The 20,619-nt window shown below is 52.7% G+C and overlaps 1 protein-coding gene across 8 annotated transcripts in view; it reads left to right on the forward strand.

The window, feature by feature from the left end:
* The window catches only part of P2RY2 (purinergic receptor P2Y2), a 67,602-nt gene that overhangs the window by 38,889 nt on the left and 8,094 nt on the right, over positions 1 to 20,619 (forward strand). The window contains exons 1-3 of one of the 8 annotated variants that reach the window (XM_041730342.1): positions 6,351 to 6,578; positions 7,804 to 8,057; positions 9,036 to 9,112. In XM_041730342.1, coding sequence (XP_041586276.1) covers positions 8,028 to 8,057; positions 9,036 to 9,112 — 107 coding nt within the window. In that variant the 5' untranslated portion in view covers positions 6,351 to 6,578; positions 7,804 to 8,027. Of the gene's footprint in view, positions 1 to 5,922; positions 6,074 to 6,350; positions 6,579 to 7,800; positions 8,058 to 8,321; positions 9,113 to 19,926; positions 20,446 to 20,619 lie in introns of those variants that run through there. The other 7 variants (XM_041730344.1, XM_041730343.1, XM_041730348.1 and 4 more) reach the window with 7 other exon arrangements.

Raw genomic sequence — 20,619 nt, forward strand, 5'->3', positions numbered from 1 at the left:
GACAGGTTGATATAAACAAAAAGAGGAGTAAGAGATACATCATTATCAGCGTAGTAGGTTATATTGGCTAAAAATAAGCATGGATATACTTTTTTTGAAAATATATGCGCGTGTATATAGTACAACTAGACTAATAAAATACCAAAAGCTGGATCCCATAAAAAGAAAACACATATCTCCTTTTTAAAAATACATAAAACACATAAAATACCAAAAAATAAAATATACACAAGCTTCACACTTAAACCAATGTCCCCTATATACCTGCAAATAAAACTAGAAATTCATAACACAAGTTTAAAAAGTTACAAGAAACAACAACAAAACCAAAATATTCCCCTAAAAAGACTTTTCAATGGGTCAAAGAAAAATTAAAAATGCAATTATCAACCATTTAAAAAATAGTGATAAAGAACACTTTAGAACACTTTACATATAAAAACACATGTCATGTAGCCAAAGCAGTGGTCCGTGGGAAATCATAGCCTAAAATGCTTGTTATTTAAAAAGGATGACAATACCCAAAATAAGCATTCGCTTTAATAAAATTATAGAAAAAGAACAGAAAAGCTACCTCAAGGTAATTAAGAAAAAGAAAATAATAAATGCAGAAACTAATTACTTAGTAAACTACTATAAACTGAGACATAAATTCAGGTGCATTTAAAAAAAAATTCTGCCGTAGGATATATAAAACCCGCACTGACTTGGCACTTGCAGTCTATTAACCCCTTGACAACCCCTCCTCCCTCACTCCTGGACACTCAACTCCTGTGATTCTGAACTATGGACCCCTTGCTATCTGAGCTCAGAAACCAAATAGATCGATGCAGATAAAATGTTTGAGAGAGGGCTGGTACCCCTGGTTCCCTGAGCTCTTCTTCCTTGCCCATCACCACCATTGACTAGTGACACCCACCTGCCCTTGACAGCCCAGCTCAAATACCCTCTCCTCCAGGTAGGCTTTCTAAACTAAGGCTCAAGCCAGAGACGGATAAGCATTGCAAGAGAATGGGTAAATCCAACATTTGTGGCAGGGTGAATGTTAAGTCCCACTGCGGTGGGGGGGCGCAGCGGGGGAGGAAAGCTTCGTGGGAGAGGGGGCATCTGAGCTGAGCTGGTTCATGAGGGAGAAAGGGCTCAGCCAGCAAAGGCCAGGGGGAAAAACACTCCAGGAAAAAGGGAAAGCATGAACAAACAAGACTCTGTGTGTGTGTATGTGTGTGTGTGTGTGTGTGTGTGTGTGTGTGTAAGCACCAAGTGCTTTGAAGAAATCAGGGACTTCCCACATGAGTGGGGTGTGCACAGCCAATGGGGAGTAAGGACTGGGGAGTGTGAAAAGGTCATTGAGACAGGTCACAAAGGGTCTTGAATGATATACTGAGGAGCTTATGCTTCAACTTCCTATGGGTAGTGGAGATTAGCCAGAAGTTTCTGAGCAGGATTATGAAGTTGGGACCATCAGATGGTCAGCTGCCTGAGCCCACTCTCACTGAGAAAGGGGAAATGGGGTGGTAGGTGGTAGGAGGGAGGATTCCTTAAGCTGGTAGGCTGTCCAGGAGGAGCAGGAAAAGGTAGGGTGTGCAGTTCTGGCTCTGGAGGCCTGGGGTAAAAGTCTCAGCCCTGTTTGTTTCTCCTCCTTGATCCATTTCCTGGCTCCTGTGTGCCCCCCCATCCCCATCACAACCAGGGAGGGGGGTCTGGGAGGCAGCTCCTGGCACCTTCCTTAGTCACCATGGGGCTTTCCGACCCACCCATTTGGCCCAGTCTGTGCAGGGGCCTCTGTGGTCAAGCCTTTGTGTCTGCACAGTGGCCTTCTTTGTCCTGAGCAGCCCCCACCGCCTCCCTCCTGCCCTTCTCTCTTTCCCTCTCTCTCTCTCTCTCTCTCTCTCCTGTGTCACAAAAAGTACCAGTTTTGCAGAAAGATAGCCAGGGCTCTAATCTTGGCTTCTGCCACTGAATATGACCCTCATAGTTGTTTAGTTTCTCTGAGCCTTACTTCTGGATCCACGAAAAGTTGCTGGGTGAGGAATCGAACTCCTGGCAAGAACTAATCTGCTACCCAGCGCTGAGACCTAAGCAAAAAATGTCCATGGGCATGTCCTTGGGGACCCCTGCCCAACCTCCGTGCTCTTCTCTGAACCTACTACTTACATCTCCAACCTCATCCCGTCTACTCCCTGGTCTGGCAGCTGCATTCTCCCATTTGACAAACAAGGAAACTAATGAGGACAAATGAGAACAGGGCTGACTTCATGAGTGTGTGACCTGTATAGCTACACAGGGCCCCACAGTTTGGACTTGATATACTGCTTTGCTGTCCCATCTCGAAATTCTTATTCGTTTTTGGACAAGGGCATTTTTATTTTGCCCTGGGTCCCACAAATTACGTAGCTGGTCCTGTTTGTGGGGAGATGGAGTGGAGGCTTGCCTGAGTAGGGACCAGGCTTCCTGCCTCCTGGGCTGCCTCCCCTGGGTGCCTGCATCCTGGCACACCAAGAGCCAAAGCTTCTAGTTTGCATTTGGCATCAGGACCTGGCCCCTGCCTGGGAAACCTGAGGAGCATTGTGGCTGGGGAGAGAGGGAGAGAGGGAGAGAGGGAGAGAAGGAGAGTGGGAGGGAGGGAGGATGGTCCAGGTTGATGCAGCATTGCAAAAGCAAGGAAGACAAGGCTGCTGAAGCCACCCCAGCCCTATGTAACTGGAGCCACCAGTGTGGGGGGGTTCCAATGCTATGGCTCAGCCATTACTCTGATAATTCAGCAAGGTCTTCTTTCCTAGGCAGGCTGGGAGTTCTGGGGCCAGGGGACCCACCATAGACTCACTGTGACTTCCGATGTTCACTTCTCCTTTCTGAGCCTCAGTGTCCCTATTTGTAAAATACGCATGCTAACACCTACCTCACAGGGTTCTGGGGTAAGACTAAGGGAAATACTTGCACACAATGGCTAGCACAAAGGTGATCACTAAATCAAGTTCCTGCTCACTCACCTAACGAATATTCATGAAGGCTGATAGGTTGACAGGGGCAGTGCTAGGTGTTGGGCATGTAGCTGTGAACAGGATAGACCTTGGCTCTGCCTTCAAAGAAATGTCCATTAGAGGGAGAGCCGACAGTGCGGTCAATGGTGTGACAAAGGGAGGTACCTGATGGGGCTGCTGGGCTGGGCCTTAGAGAAACAACGTGGGGGGTGGGGGTGCCAAGAGAAAGGGCCAAAGGCAGAGAAGCATGGAGGGACATTGCAGGCAAGGGAAGCAGCAAGTGCCAGGCAGGCATCGAGGCAGAGGCAGGAAATGAGGTGGAGAGGAGGCAGGGGCTGGTGTGGCAGGCCACAGAGGTGGGCTTTCTCTAGAGGGTGGTGGAGCCACAGAATGTGTGAGGCAGGCCATGGCTGGGAGGGGGTGACAGATATCCCAGCCTAGCCCATGAGCCAGGAGGCCTGAACCAGAGCTGGGGCTTTCACTCCTAGCACCGATTCTCAGAGCAGGAAGTTTTCTCCGGGGAGATGAGAGAAGTAGAGAGATGGAAGATGAGAAGGCTTAAGAGAGCCAAGTGCCTCCTCAGGGTCGGGGAGACAGGAAGCCTCCTAATGCATGGGGAGAAACGCTCTTGGGCTTGCCCTTCCCTGTCCTGACCTGCTGCTGCTAATGGAACCCCGCAACCGGCTCCCTCCCATGGCTCCATTAACCCTCCTCTTGGGGCCCATTATATGCCTGGGTCTTCACGACCAGCCTGCTGGGGCTGCTTGGTTCCAGAGAGGCTCCTTTGATACCCCTCCAAACTTCCAGATAGGGCCTTGTGTGGGGCTTGTGGTGGACTCACTGAGCCTGTTTCCAGGCTGCGTCAATGGGTCTAAAATCTTTTAGCCACAGAAACTTTTATATTTTCTCAACAAACTATTGCCAGGAAATGTAAATAAGTACGAAGACAAAAATAAAGTCACTTAGGTTGCCATGCATGGGAGCTCCTGAGGCCACCCCAAGTAAGGGGGACTCGGCTGGGGGATTTGGAACCTGCTGGACCTGATCTCTCAAGCTCAGTGATGAGAGTGTCAGCAGAACATGTCAAGTGACCTAGATTTCCAGCCCCTCATTAGAGGAGATGCTAATGCCTCAAACCTGGGGAGCTCGGGATGATGGGCAAAGAATTTCAGTCAGGCCGGTAAGAAAACAATGATTACCATTTTGCAGAAGAGGACATTGAGGCTTAGAGCCATAGGAGAGGTGAGACAAGACCCCAAGGCTATAGGGTTCAAGGACATGTCCCTTTCCTCTGCTTCTCAGGGCTCACTGAGTCACTTGTGGGTGCTCAGACTCTGGGTATCTCAGGAATGCAGTTTTCTTTGACTTTTTTTTTTCTTTTTTAGTTTTTAAAAAGATTTTATTTATTCATGAGAGTCACAGAGAGAGGCAGAGACACAGGCAGAGGGAGGAGCAGGCTCCCTGTAGGTTGGCTGATGCGGGACTCGATCCCAGGACCCTGGATCATGACCCAAGCCAAAGGCAGACGCTCAACCACTGGGCTCCCCAGGCACCCCTCCACACTTCCCATACTTCCAAGGACATTTCTACCTTGGTAACTCAAAGACACCTCAAACTCCATGTTCCTAAAGCCGGTGCGCTGCACTCTTTCTCAATGTCATTCTTCCAACATCACCTCTCGGAGAGCTGGGCTAGAGCGGGAGCAGGACTCTGCAGGTGGCTGGAGACTGAGGCAGAGCCCCGGGTCCTCATCTTGGTATCAAAGGAATTTTTTCTCTTAAGCTTAGTAGTGGTTACAGTAGAGGTCTGAAGGCCTGGGAAAGAGGGGAGAGGTGTTGGCTGGAGCCTCCAGTGAGCAGAGGGACTTCCCCACACTGGGATCCTAAGACCTAGGCTCCATAAGTAGGAGCCATAGGATTCCTGGCCCCGCAGAAGCTGCATGGACCAGCTTGGACAACAGATGAGGGAAGCTGGACAAGAGGCCTTTGTGTCTTCCAGGCAGAGGTCCCCGGGGGACTGCAGAGGCCGCACAGCCGCACAGGGCTGTGTGTATGTGTCTGCTCCTGCTCCTGCTCCTGGCAAGGCTGCAGCCAGTATCCTTCTCGGGCCCTTTCTGGGCCCCTTTTGGGGCCAGCAGCCAGGCCCAGTCAGTTGATGTGAAGCCCAGCAGGACTCAAGGCCTCAGGGCCCTGGGCAAGCTTCTTGGCCACAGGAAGAGGCCTCCTCTGTGCTTTTCAGACACCAACTATCTAAAGCCCCAGATGGATGAACACAGTTGGTGGGAGAGCATGTGTGACTACCTCTATGTCACAAAAACAGAGGCCTAGGGACGCCTGGGTAACTCAGTGGTTAAGCGCCTGCCTTCAGCTAAGGGGGTGATCCTGGAGTCCCGGGATCGAGTTCCACATCAGGCTCCTTGCTTCTCCCTCTGCCTCTTTCTCTGTGCGTCTCTCATGAATAAATAAATAAAATCTTAAAAAGAAAAAAAAAAAAAAAAAGGAGGCCTCAAGTGGGACTGGATCTAGGGGTCAAATTGTCCCCAAGTCAGTGCTGAAGCTGTGTATCTAGCTGACACCTAGACCATTCATTCATTCATTCATTCAGCATTCAACAAGTATAAAGCAACTCCTGGGAACTCTGGCAAGGGGTGTAGGTCTTGTCCTCCTGGCTCTTACAGTCTAGAAAAGGCACAGACATAGGGTCCCTGACCAGAGCAGGCCATCAGAGTGTGGTTGAAAGCAGAGAAGGGAGCGCTGTGTGTAGTCTGAGAAGGCAGCTCAAAGGAAGGAGCTCAAGAGGAAGGATGAAAAAAAAGCCAGCTGGGGAGGAAATTTCTAGTGACTATCAGGCCCAGTAACGGGAGCGTAGGTGGGGCTCTCCCCCTAGCTCCTTTTTCTCTGGGGCTGGAGAGACGCAGGACCCGAATGTATTTCTCCTCTAGGCAATGGGGACACCCTTCCGCGCCTCCCGGTCACGGGCAGGGGAGGAGAGTTCTCCGCGTGGTGCTCCGAGCAGGGCAGCAGGCTCCCGGCAGCAGAGGGCTCAGGGTCGCCAAGACAGGTCTCCAGGTGGGCAGCACAGGAGCCACTCAGGTACCCACCCGACAAACTCTGCAAATTCTGCGTCTCTGAAAACCCGGCCGCACCTCGCGTGGGGCAGGGGGGTGGCCTCGGTCCCGCCACGCGCGGGTGGGTCTCCAGGCCCCCGCCCGCTGCAAGCGCGGCGCCCCGGGGTCCCGGCGCGGGCGGGAGGGGGCGGCGCCAGGGTCCTTCCAGAGTCCGCCCCGCCCGGGCCGGAGCCAGCCTGGCCGGGAGCTGGGCGCGGCGGGCGGGGCTCCAGGCACGTGGGTGCCGGTGGCGGCGGCGGGACGCGGGCGGGCGGCCTGCGGGGATCGGCGGCGGGGAGGTGCGCGGGCGCGCCCCGGGGTCTGGGCGCTGCCCGGTCGGTCCGAGGGGGCCACGGCCCTGAGCGCCGCGAGGGCGCCCCGGGTCCCCGCGCAGGTCCGCCTCCGCGCGCGCCGGGCTCCGGGGCCCCGGGAGTGCGATCGGATCCCCGGTGAGTGGGAGTCGGCGTCCCTGCTGAAGTCTGGGCGTCTGGGTGAGTGCGCGCGCCCCGAGCGGGTCGAGTACCGAACCTGCGGGACGTGTTCGTGTGCGAGCTCCGGGCGAGCCCCGAGGCGTGGGACGGCGGCCGGAGACCCGCCAGCCCGCCAGCCCGGGGGCGTTCTGGGCGCCCACCCCGCCGGGGCCTCGGAAAGTGGGGGCGGGGCCGGGGCCGGTGGCCTGGAAGGACAGTTAAGCCTCTCTCAGGGGACTTTTAATCTGGAAGGCGGTGCTGTAGGAAGGGTTAGTTTGAATAAACCTCCCCTCCCCAGCTGTCAGTGGCAGGTAGGCCCCCTCCCCGCAGGAGCCGGACCCAAGGGCCAGGCCCAGGGTCTGTGGGGCTGATGGCAAGCTGTTCCTTTGGGCATGGCATCCTCAGCTTCCCTGCGCCTGCAGCCTGAGGTGCCTGCTTTGTTTAGGGCTCTAGGCTGGAATAATGGGGAGCTTTTGAGGACTAGGGTGGGGCCTTGGTAAAGTCTCAGTTATCCGTGTGTGTGGGAATAGTTGGGAAGGAGATTCTTTAAGCAGAACCCACAAAAGCTCCCTGGAGACTCAGACCTGTATTCCAATGCTGCCTTGGCCACTGTGTGACCTCAGCGGAGTCTCAGTGGCCTCATCTGTAAAAGGGGGTTAATAATAATAATATGGAACTTGAGGGTCTGGCGTTGCTGATGTGCAGGTCATATTCAGTACCAGTGTCCTCCTGGGTAGGCTCACTGTTTGGGGATCTGGGTGGGGTCAGTCCCTGGAGGAAACTTCCTGAAACCCATATCTCAACCATTCTCTTCCCCCGGCCAGCAAGACCCAGCCTGAACCTGGGAGTCAAGGCTTCCAAGAACTGCTCCTTGCCAACCTCCCCAGCCCCTTCTCCTGCCTGACCCTTCACCCTCTAGTGATGGCATGTAGTTCTGCTACACGGACTAGGCAGTTTCTTGCCTTTAGGCCATTGTGTACTCTATACTCACTGCCTGAAATGCCCTCCTAGACTCATCTTCCTCAGCTGTAGAATTACCCGGCCTTGGGGCCCAGCTCAGATCTCCCCTCATGGGTTGGTCCCACAGTTGGGTTGGAGCCTCTTCTGGCTCTCGCAAGTCCCAGTGCTGACAGTCTTGGTTCCACCTTGGACTCTTACGGTCTCAGTCTCCTCCTTCTCTCTCCAGAGGCCTGGGGCCCCCTGGAGGGCAGAAACTGGCTCTCACTCATTTCTCTTTTGCCAGCAGCCTGCACAGGGCTGAGCTGAACTGAGAGACCAGTAGCAGCCCCCATCTCCTGCCCGCCCCCAGCTCCCCTGCCCTCCTGCCCTCCTGCCCCTGGCTTTCCCGGTGAAGGCATGTCTACAGTGGAGCTCCATGTTATGGCAAAGAAGAGGAAACTAGAATCCAGCCGTTAAGATAAGTGGCATGGCATTAGAAACGACGAATACCCACCGTTTGCTTCAACGTGGATGGAACTGGGGGGTATTATGCTGAGTGAAGTGAGTCAGTCAGAGAAGGACAAACATTATATGGTTTCACTCATATGAGGAATATAAAAAATAGTGAAAGAGAATAAAGGGGAAAGGAGAGAAAATGAGTGGGAACTATCAGAGAAGGAGACAGAACATGAGAGACTCCTAACTCTGGGAAAAGAACAAGGGGTAGTGGAAGGGGAGGTGGGCAGAGGGTTGGGGTGACTGGGTGACAGGCACTGAGGGGGGCACTTGATGGGATGAGCACTGGGTATTATATGTTGGCAAATTGAACTCCAATAAAAAAATATACAAAAAAAAAAAAAAAGAAAGTTTAATAGACGATTAAAAAAAAAAAAGATAAGTGGCATAGGTTGCCGGAATAGTGTATTCTGGGACACTACAGGACAGGCAGAAAACTTCAAATTTTCCTGAAGGCAATAGGGAGCCATAAAAGGTTTGCGGGACAGGGAAGATTCATGGTCAAAGCAGCATTTCAGAAAGATATTTCTGGCTGCAGGGTGGATAATGGATTCAGTAGTGCTATACAAGGAGGTCAGATATAGACATCAGAACCATCCAGGCATCACTTACATCTGAGCCCTGATCCCTTGGCCAGACACTTCCCTCAGCCCATTCCTCAGATGCTCCTGCCAAGGAATTTGGGGACACTTAGGACTCTTCCTCCCCCAGGGGAACCTGGGAGACCTGCAATTGATCCCATCCCAGCTCTTCCCCAAACTTACTGGGTGATCTTGGGGAAGTTCCTGCTCTGCCAGCCTCTAAAAGAAGGCTAGCACCAGTAAGGTCCTATATGGAGAGTATGTGCTTTGGGGGGCCCTGGCAGGGAAGAATTGTCAGTCTCTTCTTCCTGCCTTGGGCTGTCCTGAGGGGTCTAGCCAGAGGAGTTGGAGGATCACAGTGGGTGACCTTTATAAATGGTTGGTAGGCTTGGGCTGTAGAGTGAGGCTACGACCCCTCCATTCCTATCCTTTTCCTGCCCAGGATGCACAGGGTTCCCAGGCTTCTGGAGCCTATAAGGACCAGCTAAATGAGGATGAGAAATCACCAAGGCCTCATGGGTGAGTGCTGTGATTTGGCTTCTTTCCTGGCTGCAGCCCTTAGAGAGGCCACTGTGACCCTCTAGGTGGCAGTTTTGCCATCTGTACATTGGACATGATGATCCTTACCTCTTCAAATGCAGGGTTGCTATGACAATTCTTAAGCCAGTAGTCAGGAAAGGGTGTTATAAGCTGTGGAGTGCAGTGCACAGGGAGAAGTGTGATACTCAGAGACTTAAATGCATTTTGAAGATACTAGAACATGGGTGCAGTAACAAGGGATTGTGCTATTGGAATTTTAACTACTGCTGCCTTCCTCCCCCTGTGTATCCTCTGCAGAGACAGCTTACTAGTAACGGTTTATAAGAGTTTCTCATTTTATCCTCTACCAACCCTATGAGGGAAGAATTATTACCCCCATTTTGCAGATGAGGAAATAGAGGCTCAAAGAGTTTCCTTCCCGAGATCACAGAGCCGAGATGAAAGCTAGGGCTTCTGCCTACCTGAGCCAACATACCTCTCCCCATTCAAGACAGAAACTCCATCTGAGTAAGGCCTGGTCCTCTGGCTTTCAGGCAGAAGGAAGTTTGAATCTTGCCCTGAAAACATGACTTTAGGTCTTGCTTTTGGCGTGATTAACCATTCTACTCACAGGACCAGGGAAGCCCAGCTGATCTGGTGAAGAAAGGTGGAGGCTCTCCTGGTGAAATCATCTCTCTCTCCCTGCACTGTCTTCTGTGGGCCTGGCTGATGCACAGTTGGGGTCCTTTGGGTTCTCAATGCTGGCCTCTCCCAGCCCTCAGATCCTGATGGGGGGAGACTGTCTGTGGGGCCTTCCCTGACCTCTGTGTTCACCCTAGAGGTCAATTGTAAGCCTAGGCCAGCCTGCTTTCTCTCTATGCATATAACCCAGCACAGGTTGAGCACAGATGCCAGGGAGTGTTTGGGAGATGAATGAACGTGTGGGGGTGAATGTATAGTGGAAGATGAGAGCCTTGCTCTGTGAACAGCTACAGTTGGTTCTTGAGCAGGGGAGTTCCGCCGCTCCCCTGTCACAGCATCTCCTAGGCCTAGTATTTCCGGTCCAAGGTGAGTAACTATAGTCCCTGACAAGAGGGCAGGCAGCCTGGGCCCTCCTGGGGAGCTGCTTCCTCCTTGGCCCTCTACCCTGGTACCCCGTCACTGTGTTTACAGTGACAGTAATACTTGGGCCCTGGAACATGGGAGGAGGGCCTCCTTCAAGCTTCTTGGGGTCCACATGACCCTCTCTTCTCCCCCTTACTCAGGAGAGGCTCCTGGCGTTGGTCTGGCTTCCTGGAGAGTGCCCAGTTTGCCCAGCCCCAGCTGTGGGTCGAGGAGTCTTGCTAAAGCTGTGCTGTGGGCCAGCAAGGATGCTCCCCATCTCTCAGAGAATCCAGGTCCAAGAGACCAGTGCCTCTCTCTGGACCATTGGATGTGTAGTCTCTTCCTTGATCTCCCTCCTTTTAGACTCCCCTGTTCTATCTACTTTCCATGTGGCACCATCATTGTCAAGGTCACTATGTCCTTCACTGCTTAAGCCCTGCCATGGCTCCCCATTGTCCTCAGGATAGAGGCCAAGCTCTTCAACCTGGTATTCAAGCCTTTTCTTGTGAGTCCCTCAGGCCCACACACATTCTGTGCCACCCACCGCTCCATTCCAGCCTCACATGACCCTCTGGTCACATTATCACAACACAGAGTCTTTGCTTTTGCCCTTCCGTTTGCCTTCTATGCCCTCCTCCCTACATTGTCCACCTGACAAACTCCTAATCTTCCATCAAGTTCCAGCTCAAATGACCCCTCCTCTGAACAGCCTCCACAGGCTGGTTAGGAAGGAGTTCCTCTGAGCTCCATGGCTCCTGGGCTTCTCTTGGTTGTGGCTTAATCACCTGAGTGGAATTAGTCCATGTCTGTGTCTTTCTCCCCCTCCAGACTGGAGCTTCTGACCAAGTCTGATCTGAGACTGGGTTTGCAGGGTCTCTCTGAGGTTAGGTCTCTCTGAGGTTAGGACACTGGCAAGTGTTTGCTGAGACTTTATGACTCCTGGGACAGTGGTCTATGGTTATGTTGCTCTGAAAGCCCAGACTCCTGTGGTTCTGAGAATCTCAAAACCAAAGGCCATCAGAAACAGTGAGTAACAGACTTGAAGAAACACTTAGAACTAATGAACTCAGAATTGAGTGATTGGCTTTTCTATTCTCCCTTTGTCCTCCCAAGCTGGACCCTTCCTACTTCTCTCTAGCCCTGCCCACAGCCCTTTCCAGGAGCCTTCCCTGCCTACTCTGACCGTGACTTCTGCCCCTGTGCCTGGTGACCCAGGAGGGCCCCCTGCTAGGAAGGGCTTCTGTGTCTCTTTGCTAAGATAGGAGGACACAGTCCCCACACCAGGATGGAGCCTGATCTGCTAGCTGCATGGAGAACCACCTGCCCCCTTGTCTTACTCATTTCTCAGGAGCTTTCTGGAATAGTGGTGATTCTCCCCGTCTGCTCAGTGAAGAACTTGAAGCTCAGAGAGGGGAACTGACCTGACCAAGATTGCATAGTATGGGTGGTTCTAAGCAGAAGCCTTAACCCAGGGTTCTTTATTCCTGAGCCTGGCTGGAGGCATTTGGCTGTGATAGGTCAGGTCAGGGTGGAGTTCAGGGCACTGTGGTTCTGAACTGGTTCAGCTGAGCAGTGTGTCTCTAGAGCACCGTGCAGGCTGGGCCATGCTGGGTCAGAGGAGGGACAGGTAGTTTGGAGTCCTGCTCTGGGCTGGGGTGAATATAATTAGAATATACTGAATATAATTAGAACAGCAGACTTTGAGTAGGGCCTTTCTCTCCTGATCTGTAACATGGGAGGCCGTCCCATATTCAGATGTTTTCCAGTGCATGGCCCCCAGAGCCAGGGTCTGAGGGTCTCCCAAGAAAGAGAGAGCCTCTGAAAGAGGCTACTGAAGCCAAGGGCCTCCTGGGAGAGGCTGCAGAGGCTTCACATTCACATTGCTACACTTGCTGATAACATCTGAGGTCACCCCTCGGCTATTTCCCCAGACTAGCCATGGTGCTTGTGGTGCAGAAAGCACACTGAGCAAAGCTGGAGCCTTTTGGCCTTCAGCCCTGTGGAGGACATTTGGGTGGGGGCAGAGGATAGCTTCCAAGATCCTCCCGGTTTCCTAGCCAGCCTTGCCTTCTCTACTTCCCTCAAGCCACAGGGATAACTGTCAGTTCCCAAGACAGTCTGTCTCTTGCTCTGGTTTTTGCTCGCTCTGGTCCTCTTCTCTTTCTACTCACCTGACTCCTATCCGTCTTCCAAAATCCAGGTCAGGTGTCCCCTCTTCCAGGAAGCCTTCCCTGACCACCCCACTCCCAATTCCCATTAGGGACCCTCTTGGCTGCTTCAACCCTGGTGCCTCTGCTTCCTTCAGCCTTAATCACCCTGACTTGTCATTGCCTGTTCCTGGGTCTTCCCCCATCCTCCCCTACACTCTCTACCTTGACAGTGAGCTCCTTGAGATCATAGAAGGGTCCAACCCACCTTGGAGTCCCCAAGTGTCCTGCATGGGGACAGGCATAGATATGTCAACCTTTGTAAAGGGTGAGTGAATTAAGGAGTATAAGGGGGTCTCATTCCTCCTGGGGGTTCCTGGACTGCCCTCCCTTCTGAGGATGGCCTTCAGGGTGGGAAACTTAATCTATAGTCAGTTTCCTGCCCGTCTTGTCTTCCTGGCATGTTCCCATCCTCCCTGCCTTCCCCACTTGCTGAAGTCATATCTTTTAAAATTATTTCATAAAATGAGTTTAAATCATCTCCTTTAACTCTTTCGACAACCTTAGGCAGTGCGTACTCTTCTTAGATTGGAAGGAAATTGGAACTCTGGTTGTGGAACTGACTTGTCCAGGTACCACTGCTGGGAATGGCAGAATGGGATTTCCCACCTGCTCCTTGTCCTCCCCTGCCCCTCAGTGGTGTCCTGAGTCCCGGTCTTCTGTTTCCCATCATAGTATCTCACCCCCAGCAGTGGCAGGCTGCAAGGGTTTCCAGAGTGGTGATGGGTCACACTCCCCTGCCAGGCTGGACAGGCCAGCCAGGTAGGCGGGTGAGTAGGTAATACATTCATTCTGGAACTGCCCTAGTAGAAAAGCTGGAATGTTGTCTGGCCACCCTGGAAATTCTGCAGCAGGCCTGGAAACTGCCTCTGCCCCTCCTCCAGGCTTTGAGTTAACTAGCTACAAGGAGAAAGACGCAGGTAGGATAGAGGTAGAGCCAGGTAGAGGGGGCAGATGGTCTGCCCCAAACTCATTGGCGACCTTGGATGAGAACTTGGGTTACCCTTTCTGGCCTTAGTTTGTTGTTGTTTTGAATTGTAAAATGGGTACAGTAACCATCAGGGTTGCTTCACACTGAGAAAATAGCTGGAAGAGCAGATTCTAGTACCTAAGGTTGTAGAACGCTAGGGTGTTCCCTCTGGCAGATAACTGACCAGACAGGGAGAGTCATGGGCTTAGAGAGGCTGGTCAGAGAGCTTCCTGGAGCCAAGAGTCTGTGCTGTGGAGGGAAAGAGATCAGCACAATTCCTAAAGTCAGACAGATCAAGGTTATTCTGGAATTTGCTAGCTCTGTGACCCTGGAGATATTAGCTTCTCTGAGCTTCTCAGGATCAAATGAGAAGAGGTCTAATAAGGACCTGGTAAAGAGAAGCACTCCGCTCTTGTTATGTATGATACACATGTTAGAAGATAAGGGAGGGTGTCCCTGAGCAAAGATATGACCATGGGAACTGGCTTTACTGTGCTTTACATGGGAAGATGAGGCTGGAGACTGAGAGGGAGAGTTGTCTAGCGGGGTGGTGGGGGTTCGGTCAGCCAGGGCCTTGAATGCCAGGCTCAGGAGCTTGGATGTTAGCCGGAGGGCGTTACAGAGCCATGGAAGGGTTTTGAGCTCAACAGTATATGGTCAGATTTGTGTTTTAGGAAGCCCTGTGACTGCAGCATGAAAGATGGCCCCTAGGGGTGGGGTGAAGGCAAGGAGACAAGTGAGTGGGCTGGTGCAATGGTCTGGAAAGGAAACATAAGCCAGAGGCTTGCATGTTGCTTCCACCTGGGGCACCAGACTCACTCCCCCATTGTAGGGAAACGAAGCAGATGGAAAAGGAAGGGGATGTCCTTCTTCCCCTCTGATAAGTCTGAGGTTCTGGTGGATGCTGGGACTTGCACATCCAGAGGGGTCCCTGTACCACGTAACCATCCCCTCAATGAAACCTTGTGTCTAGTGCCTATGAGGGCCTTGCAGACAAGACAGAAACCAAGGCCAGAATCCAAAAGGCCCCCACTCCAATCTCGGCTCTGTCCTTGGCTTATGGTGAGGTCTTGTGACAGGGCCTCAGTTTCCATTCTGTCAAGTGGGAGTTTGGTTTCGGTGATTTCTAAAGGCTTTTCTAGGCCCTCTCTAGGATGGTATGTGTGTGTGTGTCTGTGTGTGTGTGCATGCATGCGTACGTGTGCTCATGCTGTGTGTATGGCTATATGTGACTGTGTATGTCTCTGGGTATGTGGGTATGTCCATGCCTGTGTGTGCTCATGTGGGTTTACAACACCTTGGAGGAATGGTCAGAGGTGGGACAGGGGAGAGAGAGGAGTATTCCAGATAGAGGCATAGCTTGAACAAAACTATGTTGGCTTAAGTACTGTTGAGTGTATACCAGGCGAGGAAGGTGTTGACTATTTGCTACTGTAGGGACTGGAACACTGACCAGGATGGAGGGAGGGGCCATTGGACATTCAGCTCAGCTCTGCAGGATGTGGGGAACACCTTCCCCCATAGAGCCACACTCCCGTGAAAGGGGCTGCCTGGGGAAGGAGGCTGGGAACAGCCATCCCTGGGACATGGGAGTTGAGGGTAGACAGCAGGAGGTGTGGGTGGGTAGAGGGCCCTCCTCCTGGGGCGAGCACACACGTGCTTGCCTCTTTTGGACCAAGGTTAGAGCATCGGAGGCAGGACTGGGAGGGCTCTTCCTGGCTGACTTCCTGCGACCAGGAACCGAAGTGCCCATGCTCTTTCCACTTCCCACAGAGTCCACAGCATGGCCTGTCCTGAGAGGTGCTAGAAGCTGGGTACAGCCCCAGGCCAGGGGAGCTGTTTTTCCTGTTTCCTGAATAATTCCCTGCACCCTGATCCAGGCCTGCACATTCATGAGTACGGTACCCAAGCAGGCGCAGAGCATCCTGAGAGCAGGGGCTGGTCAGGTATGGGCCTGTGAGGACGGGGTCTGTGGCCAGGAGGTTCGTGCGGCCTCGCCGGTGCACATGTATATGCTGAACCAGGGTTCGATGGAGGGGATCTCCACCCTGCTCCCTCATCCCAGGCTGTGATGATTTCAGGCTTCAGAGCCAGAGAGCCCTGGTGTCAAGCTCCTCTTCAATTCCTAGCAGTGTGACCTTGAACAAAACTACATGGCAGTATCTACTGCGGAGTGAGGGTGGGGGATGAGACGAAGATGCTGCATGGAAGCTGTTCAGCCCAGGCTTGGCCCCTACAAAGTGAGTGGTTGGGTGTAGGGGGCACAAGGACCAGGAACTCCTGATCCAGACTGACCCATGACCTGAGCCAGGGATGAGCGAGATAAAAGAATGTGCTTGGCTCAGACAGCTGACCCACCTCCAGAATGCCTAGGTCCAGTTCCCCTCCCCCTGGCATTCCCCTGGGCTTTCCAGAGAAGGACAGAACTCTTGAAAGAGAGGCAGTCCAGGTGCCTGTCTAGTGCAAGCCTCAGGTGAGCTGGTCCTCAGGAGGCCACTTAGGGTCAGTAGCAGAGAAATCTGTAAGCGTCAGAACAACTCTGGTAGATGCTCAGAGGAATAATGGAAAGGAGAGCCACTGTCATAAAGCTTAGCCTCTCTGGTCTCCTATATCCTCTTGTGCTTGCTTGCTTCATTCATTCATGCGTTCATTCATTTGTTCCTTCGTTCATTCATTCACTCATTCTCTCGTTGTCATACCTGCTTTGGATCAGGCCTCTTGCTGGATGATTGGGATAGAGAAAAGAATCAAAAGGACCTAACCCTCTAGGAACACCTGGAATATGTTGGGGTAGAGGGTGGAAGGACAGATTCCCAATAGAGTGTGAGGAATGTCTGGGGTGGTGGAGAGGGGAGAGCTTCAGAAACGAGGTGACATATGAGAAGAGCCTTGGGAGTGGGCAAGATGAGGTACAGTGTGAATGTGTTCTGGAAGGGAAAGGTAGAAAGAACAACATGTGCAAAGACAGGTAAGCCTATCAGGGCCCTTATGAGGCAGGGCCAGCCAGAACTGGGCACAGAGGGGCTGGCAAGTGGTGTTGGACAAAGTTAGGTGGGAGATGGTCTCTAGGGAGGTGGGGGTGAGACCCCAAGGACATTAGGGGTAAGGAGAGGCAGAGGTGAGGGCCAGGGGAAAAGGTTGGGGATTTGACTGTCTTCATAAGCAGGGCCTGGGGGGAGGAAAGGTGTACTCACACGTTGGTGGGCCAGCCAGTGGAGGGAGAGGGCAGGCAGGGTCAGTCTGGACAGGGGCCATGGCAATGGAGTCCCCAGCTGGCCTGGGAGGGTGGAGGCCAGGATGTCTTAAAACAGGTGGAAAGAGCAGCTTCCTCAGTTCATGAGAGACCTAGGGAAGTCTCCACTCCTCTAACCAGCATCAGAGGTTCCACCCTTAGTAATTAGCTAGAAAATCTTTGCGTAAAGATGTTAACTCTGGCTTGGGGTGGGCAGGGAAAGAGGTGGGGGGAGGGTGCTGACCTAGACGAGAGACCTGCCAGGCCTGGGCACCAAGCGCCAGGGCAGCAGTGTGGAGGGGAACTGGGTGGGTGTGTTTCCCTCGCTGGGCAGAGCACCTCATGGGGAAGTTTTAGGGTGCCATCTCTCCAAGGGTGGGGGATTCAGCTCATGCGAGATCTGAGCCTCAGGAGGGCAGGAAATGTCTGACGTCACCTACAGTTCTGTGATAGAGCTGGACACCCCAAGCCAGTATCCCCAAGGTGGAGGGAATATGCCCCCTCCACAGCTCCTCAGTCCCACACTCAGGCCTCCACGTTCCTCCTGTAGCTGTTGGGAGCCGGCAACTCCTAACCCACCTTCCAAAGTGCTGGATCTGATGGTCTCAGCCTTTGTCCTTCCCCACATCCCATGACATGCCTTCAGGGCACCCCATTCTTACCCGTGTCTGACAGTGAGTGACCCTCTCCCCTACCTGTCCTCCTCCCCATCCCTGAGCCAGGAGATGGCCTGGGCCAGGCATCCTGCCAGCCTCCCTCTCCGGCCCCTCCCCCACCCAAACTCCCTCTGTGCCAGTTGCTCTGAACTCCGTCCCTAACCCTTCCAGATATCTCCCCGCTTGACATCCCCAGGCCTGGCGCCAGCTTGGGCCTCAGCGTCACTCCCCTAGTCCACCGCACTCACCTGCTGTACAGCCTCTAGTGGAGACCTTCTGTCGCTATTCCCCACCCCCCCACCCCAACTGGTGGCCTGAGAGAGCTTTCCGAAGATTTCAGGAAAAGGCCACATCTGGGCTGAGCCTTATAACTCATACCAGCACAGTGTACCTACTGTGTGCCAGGCACACACTGCACCAAACACTCTGCACAAATGACCTAACCCTCACAGCAGTTGTATGCTGTAGGTTCTATTAATCATCTCATTTTACAGGTGAGGAAACAAAGGTGGTCTGGCTCCAGAATCCTGGTTCTTAATCGCTAGAGTTTGTTGTGCTGAAGGATAGAAAGTTGTAGTTCCAACAGGTAGAGACAAGGGCTGTGAATGGATTCCAGGTTGAGGGGTGTTAGGTGTATTCCAGAAGCCACAGGTCACTGAGGATGGGGCCCGTGAGGCTGACAGAGGCTGGGTTGTGAAAACCTCCAGTACCAAACTGAGGAGGAGCAGGGTTTTCTCCTGAGAAGAGGCAGGAGCCACAGAGGGTTTCAAGCAAAGGAATGATTTTGTCTTTACAAAGGCCCCTCTGGATTGGGGCACACTGAGCCTAGAGGCAGGGAGGCTGATGCAGTGGCTCCAGCAGCAAGGTAGAGGCAACACTGGGCTCCATGGAGCAGTGGTGGGATACAGGAAATGCTTTAATGCTGGATCCTGAGTCCTGGCTCTGGGCAAGAGGGGTCCCAACAGCTCGGCCCTGCCTCCTCACCTTGGATCAGCCCTGGCTCCTTGGAGACGAACTTAAGTCTTTGGGACGGAGGTGCATGCTCCCTTCCTCCCAGTTGCACCTTGGCTGACAACAGGAAAGAGAGAAGGTTCTGGGATTGGGGGGTGGGGAGAGAAGGGAAACTGAGGGATCTATGTGTCTCTGAGCCCCCTAATCTCAACCTTGGGGACCCTGAAGTATTGCTGGGAGGCCAGGCTTGGCAGGAAACTCATGGTCTAAGAGAGTGGTTGTTACTGGAATCCCCGAGTCCCAGCCTCTCAGGACCTCAAGTTCCAAGATGAAGAGAATTGTACAACCCCAGATTCCTAGGATGGGGAGGACTCACACGTCATCTGCCCTCTCTGTCCTCCCAGATACATCCACACACAGGACACAAGCCTTTCTGCAGACTACCAGGAGAGCCACTTGCATACCCCCCAAATAGGGAGTTCATTACATCCTTCCTATAGCCCCTTCCACCCCTTGTGGGGTGGACTTGAATAGAGTCACAGCCATCACTAGCTATGTGACTTTGGCCAAATTATTTGAATGGTCTGTGTCTTAGACTTTTCAGTGGAAAACCAGGCATGAGAACCTGGTTTCCAGATGCATGTTGTAAGACTGGAGGGAAATGGCATTCTGTAAGGACACGTGAGTGGCTCAGTGGTTGGCTCAGGTGATGATCCCAGGGTCCTGGGATTGAGTCCCACATCGGGCTTGCCGCAAGGAGCCTGCTTCTCCCTCTGCCCATGTCTCTGCCCCCCCCTCTCTCTCTGTGTCTCTCATGAATAAATAAATCTTCAAAAAAAAAGAAAATAACATTTTATAAAGCATACATAGTAGTAGGGTTTGAAAAATACCAGCTCCCTTTGCCCCTTCCTGCTGTTAGAAAGTTACTCTTTGTGTTTGTCACAAACCTGCTTACCTGCTGTGATTTCTAACTGGCCCCTGGGACCTGTGGGCACATCTTTGCCCTCCAGACTGGGATGTCTGTCCCCTGCCTTCCAGCTGAGAGAGAGCTCTCACTGGTCACATTGATGGGGGTAAGGAGAAGAGGAAGGTGGACAACCAGTGGTCCAGGTGCTCACTCTCTGGGAAGTCAGCCCCGTGGGTGTGTTATACCCACTAGGGACAAGGTAAAACACCATCAGGATAGTGGTGGCGTGTGAAGAAAACCTGCATAGGCCTAGGGGAAGCTGAATTTGCCCCAGAAAAAGAAGTACCCTTCTGCTCCCATTTCCACCTCCACTCCAGACTTCCCTGGACTCTTCAGGAGGGTCACTGTCCCATCTGGTAGCCTCCCAGGGAGCAGACTGCTGTTTACAAATGCAGAAAGCACCAGAATATACGAGTACCTACAAACTATTTGCTGAGAGGTGAATGAATGACAAAAGGGGAAGACCCTTGGAAATACTCCCTCAAATACCAAAATACGAGGCATGGGGCCAGAGCCTCTCCAGAGAGTGGAAAGATGAGCTAAAGGAAAGAACTTTTTTTTTTTTTTTTTTTTTTTTTAGAGTAAGAGAGAGGGCTCAGGGGCAGAGGGAGAGGGAGAGAGAGAATCTTAAGCAGGCTCCATGCCCGACATAGAGCCTGACTTGGGAGCTCAATCTTACAACCCTGAGATCATGACCAGAAATCAAAAGTCTGATGCTTAACCAGCTGAGCCACCCAGGTGCCACTAGAGGAAAGAACTTTCTAATGCCTCCAGGAAGATAGGGGCTGCCTACTGACCAGCAATGCTTCAGCAGGCAGTGGGCACTGGATGTGAGGTAGAGCCAGCCATCCTTAAAGGCCCCTTTCTGTGAATCTGAGATGACACCACTCTGGGCCCCCAGATCCTCAGATTCGAGAGCTCAGGATCCTTGATCTAGAACGCTGTGGTCCTGAAGGTTCTAGAGCAGGATCACCAAATGTTTTTGTTTCTTAAAGGCCAGATGGTAGCTGTTCTAGGCTTTGGGGAACATATGGTCTTTGTCACAACTATTCAATGCTTCATAAATATATGGGTATGATTGTGTTCTAGTCAAGCTATTTTTTTACAGAAACAGATGGGTGGGCTGCATCTGGCCCTCAGGATGTGGTTTGCCCACACCTTGTTCTGAAGTTGCATGGATCTCATGCATTCTCGAAGTCCCGGGGTTCCAAGGTTCCAGGCCCTCTGGGTCCAGAGAGAGAGCCAGGTCAGATGGCTGCAAAAGTGTTGAATGTGGTTGGGTGGATCTTAACCAGGGAATCTGTACGTGCGTGGGGTACCTCATGGCACCCTCCCGGGTCAGGTGAGTGTGTCAGGCCTCCCCGCCGCCGAGCGCTGGTCATGACCCTTATGGCTCTTCTCCCCACCCCGCCCTTCCCTC

This window comes from Vulpes lagopus, chromosome 15 (assembly GCF_018345385.1).
Source record: "Vulpes lagopus strain Blue_001 chromosome 15, ASM1834538v1, whole genome shotgun sequence".
NCBI classification, from domain to species: domain Eukaryota; kingdom Metazoa; phylum Chordata; class Mammalia; order Carnivora; family Canidae; genus Vulpes; species Vulpes lagopus.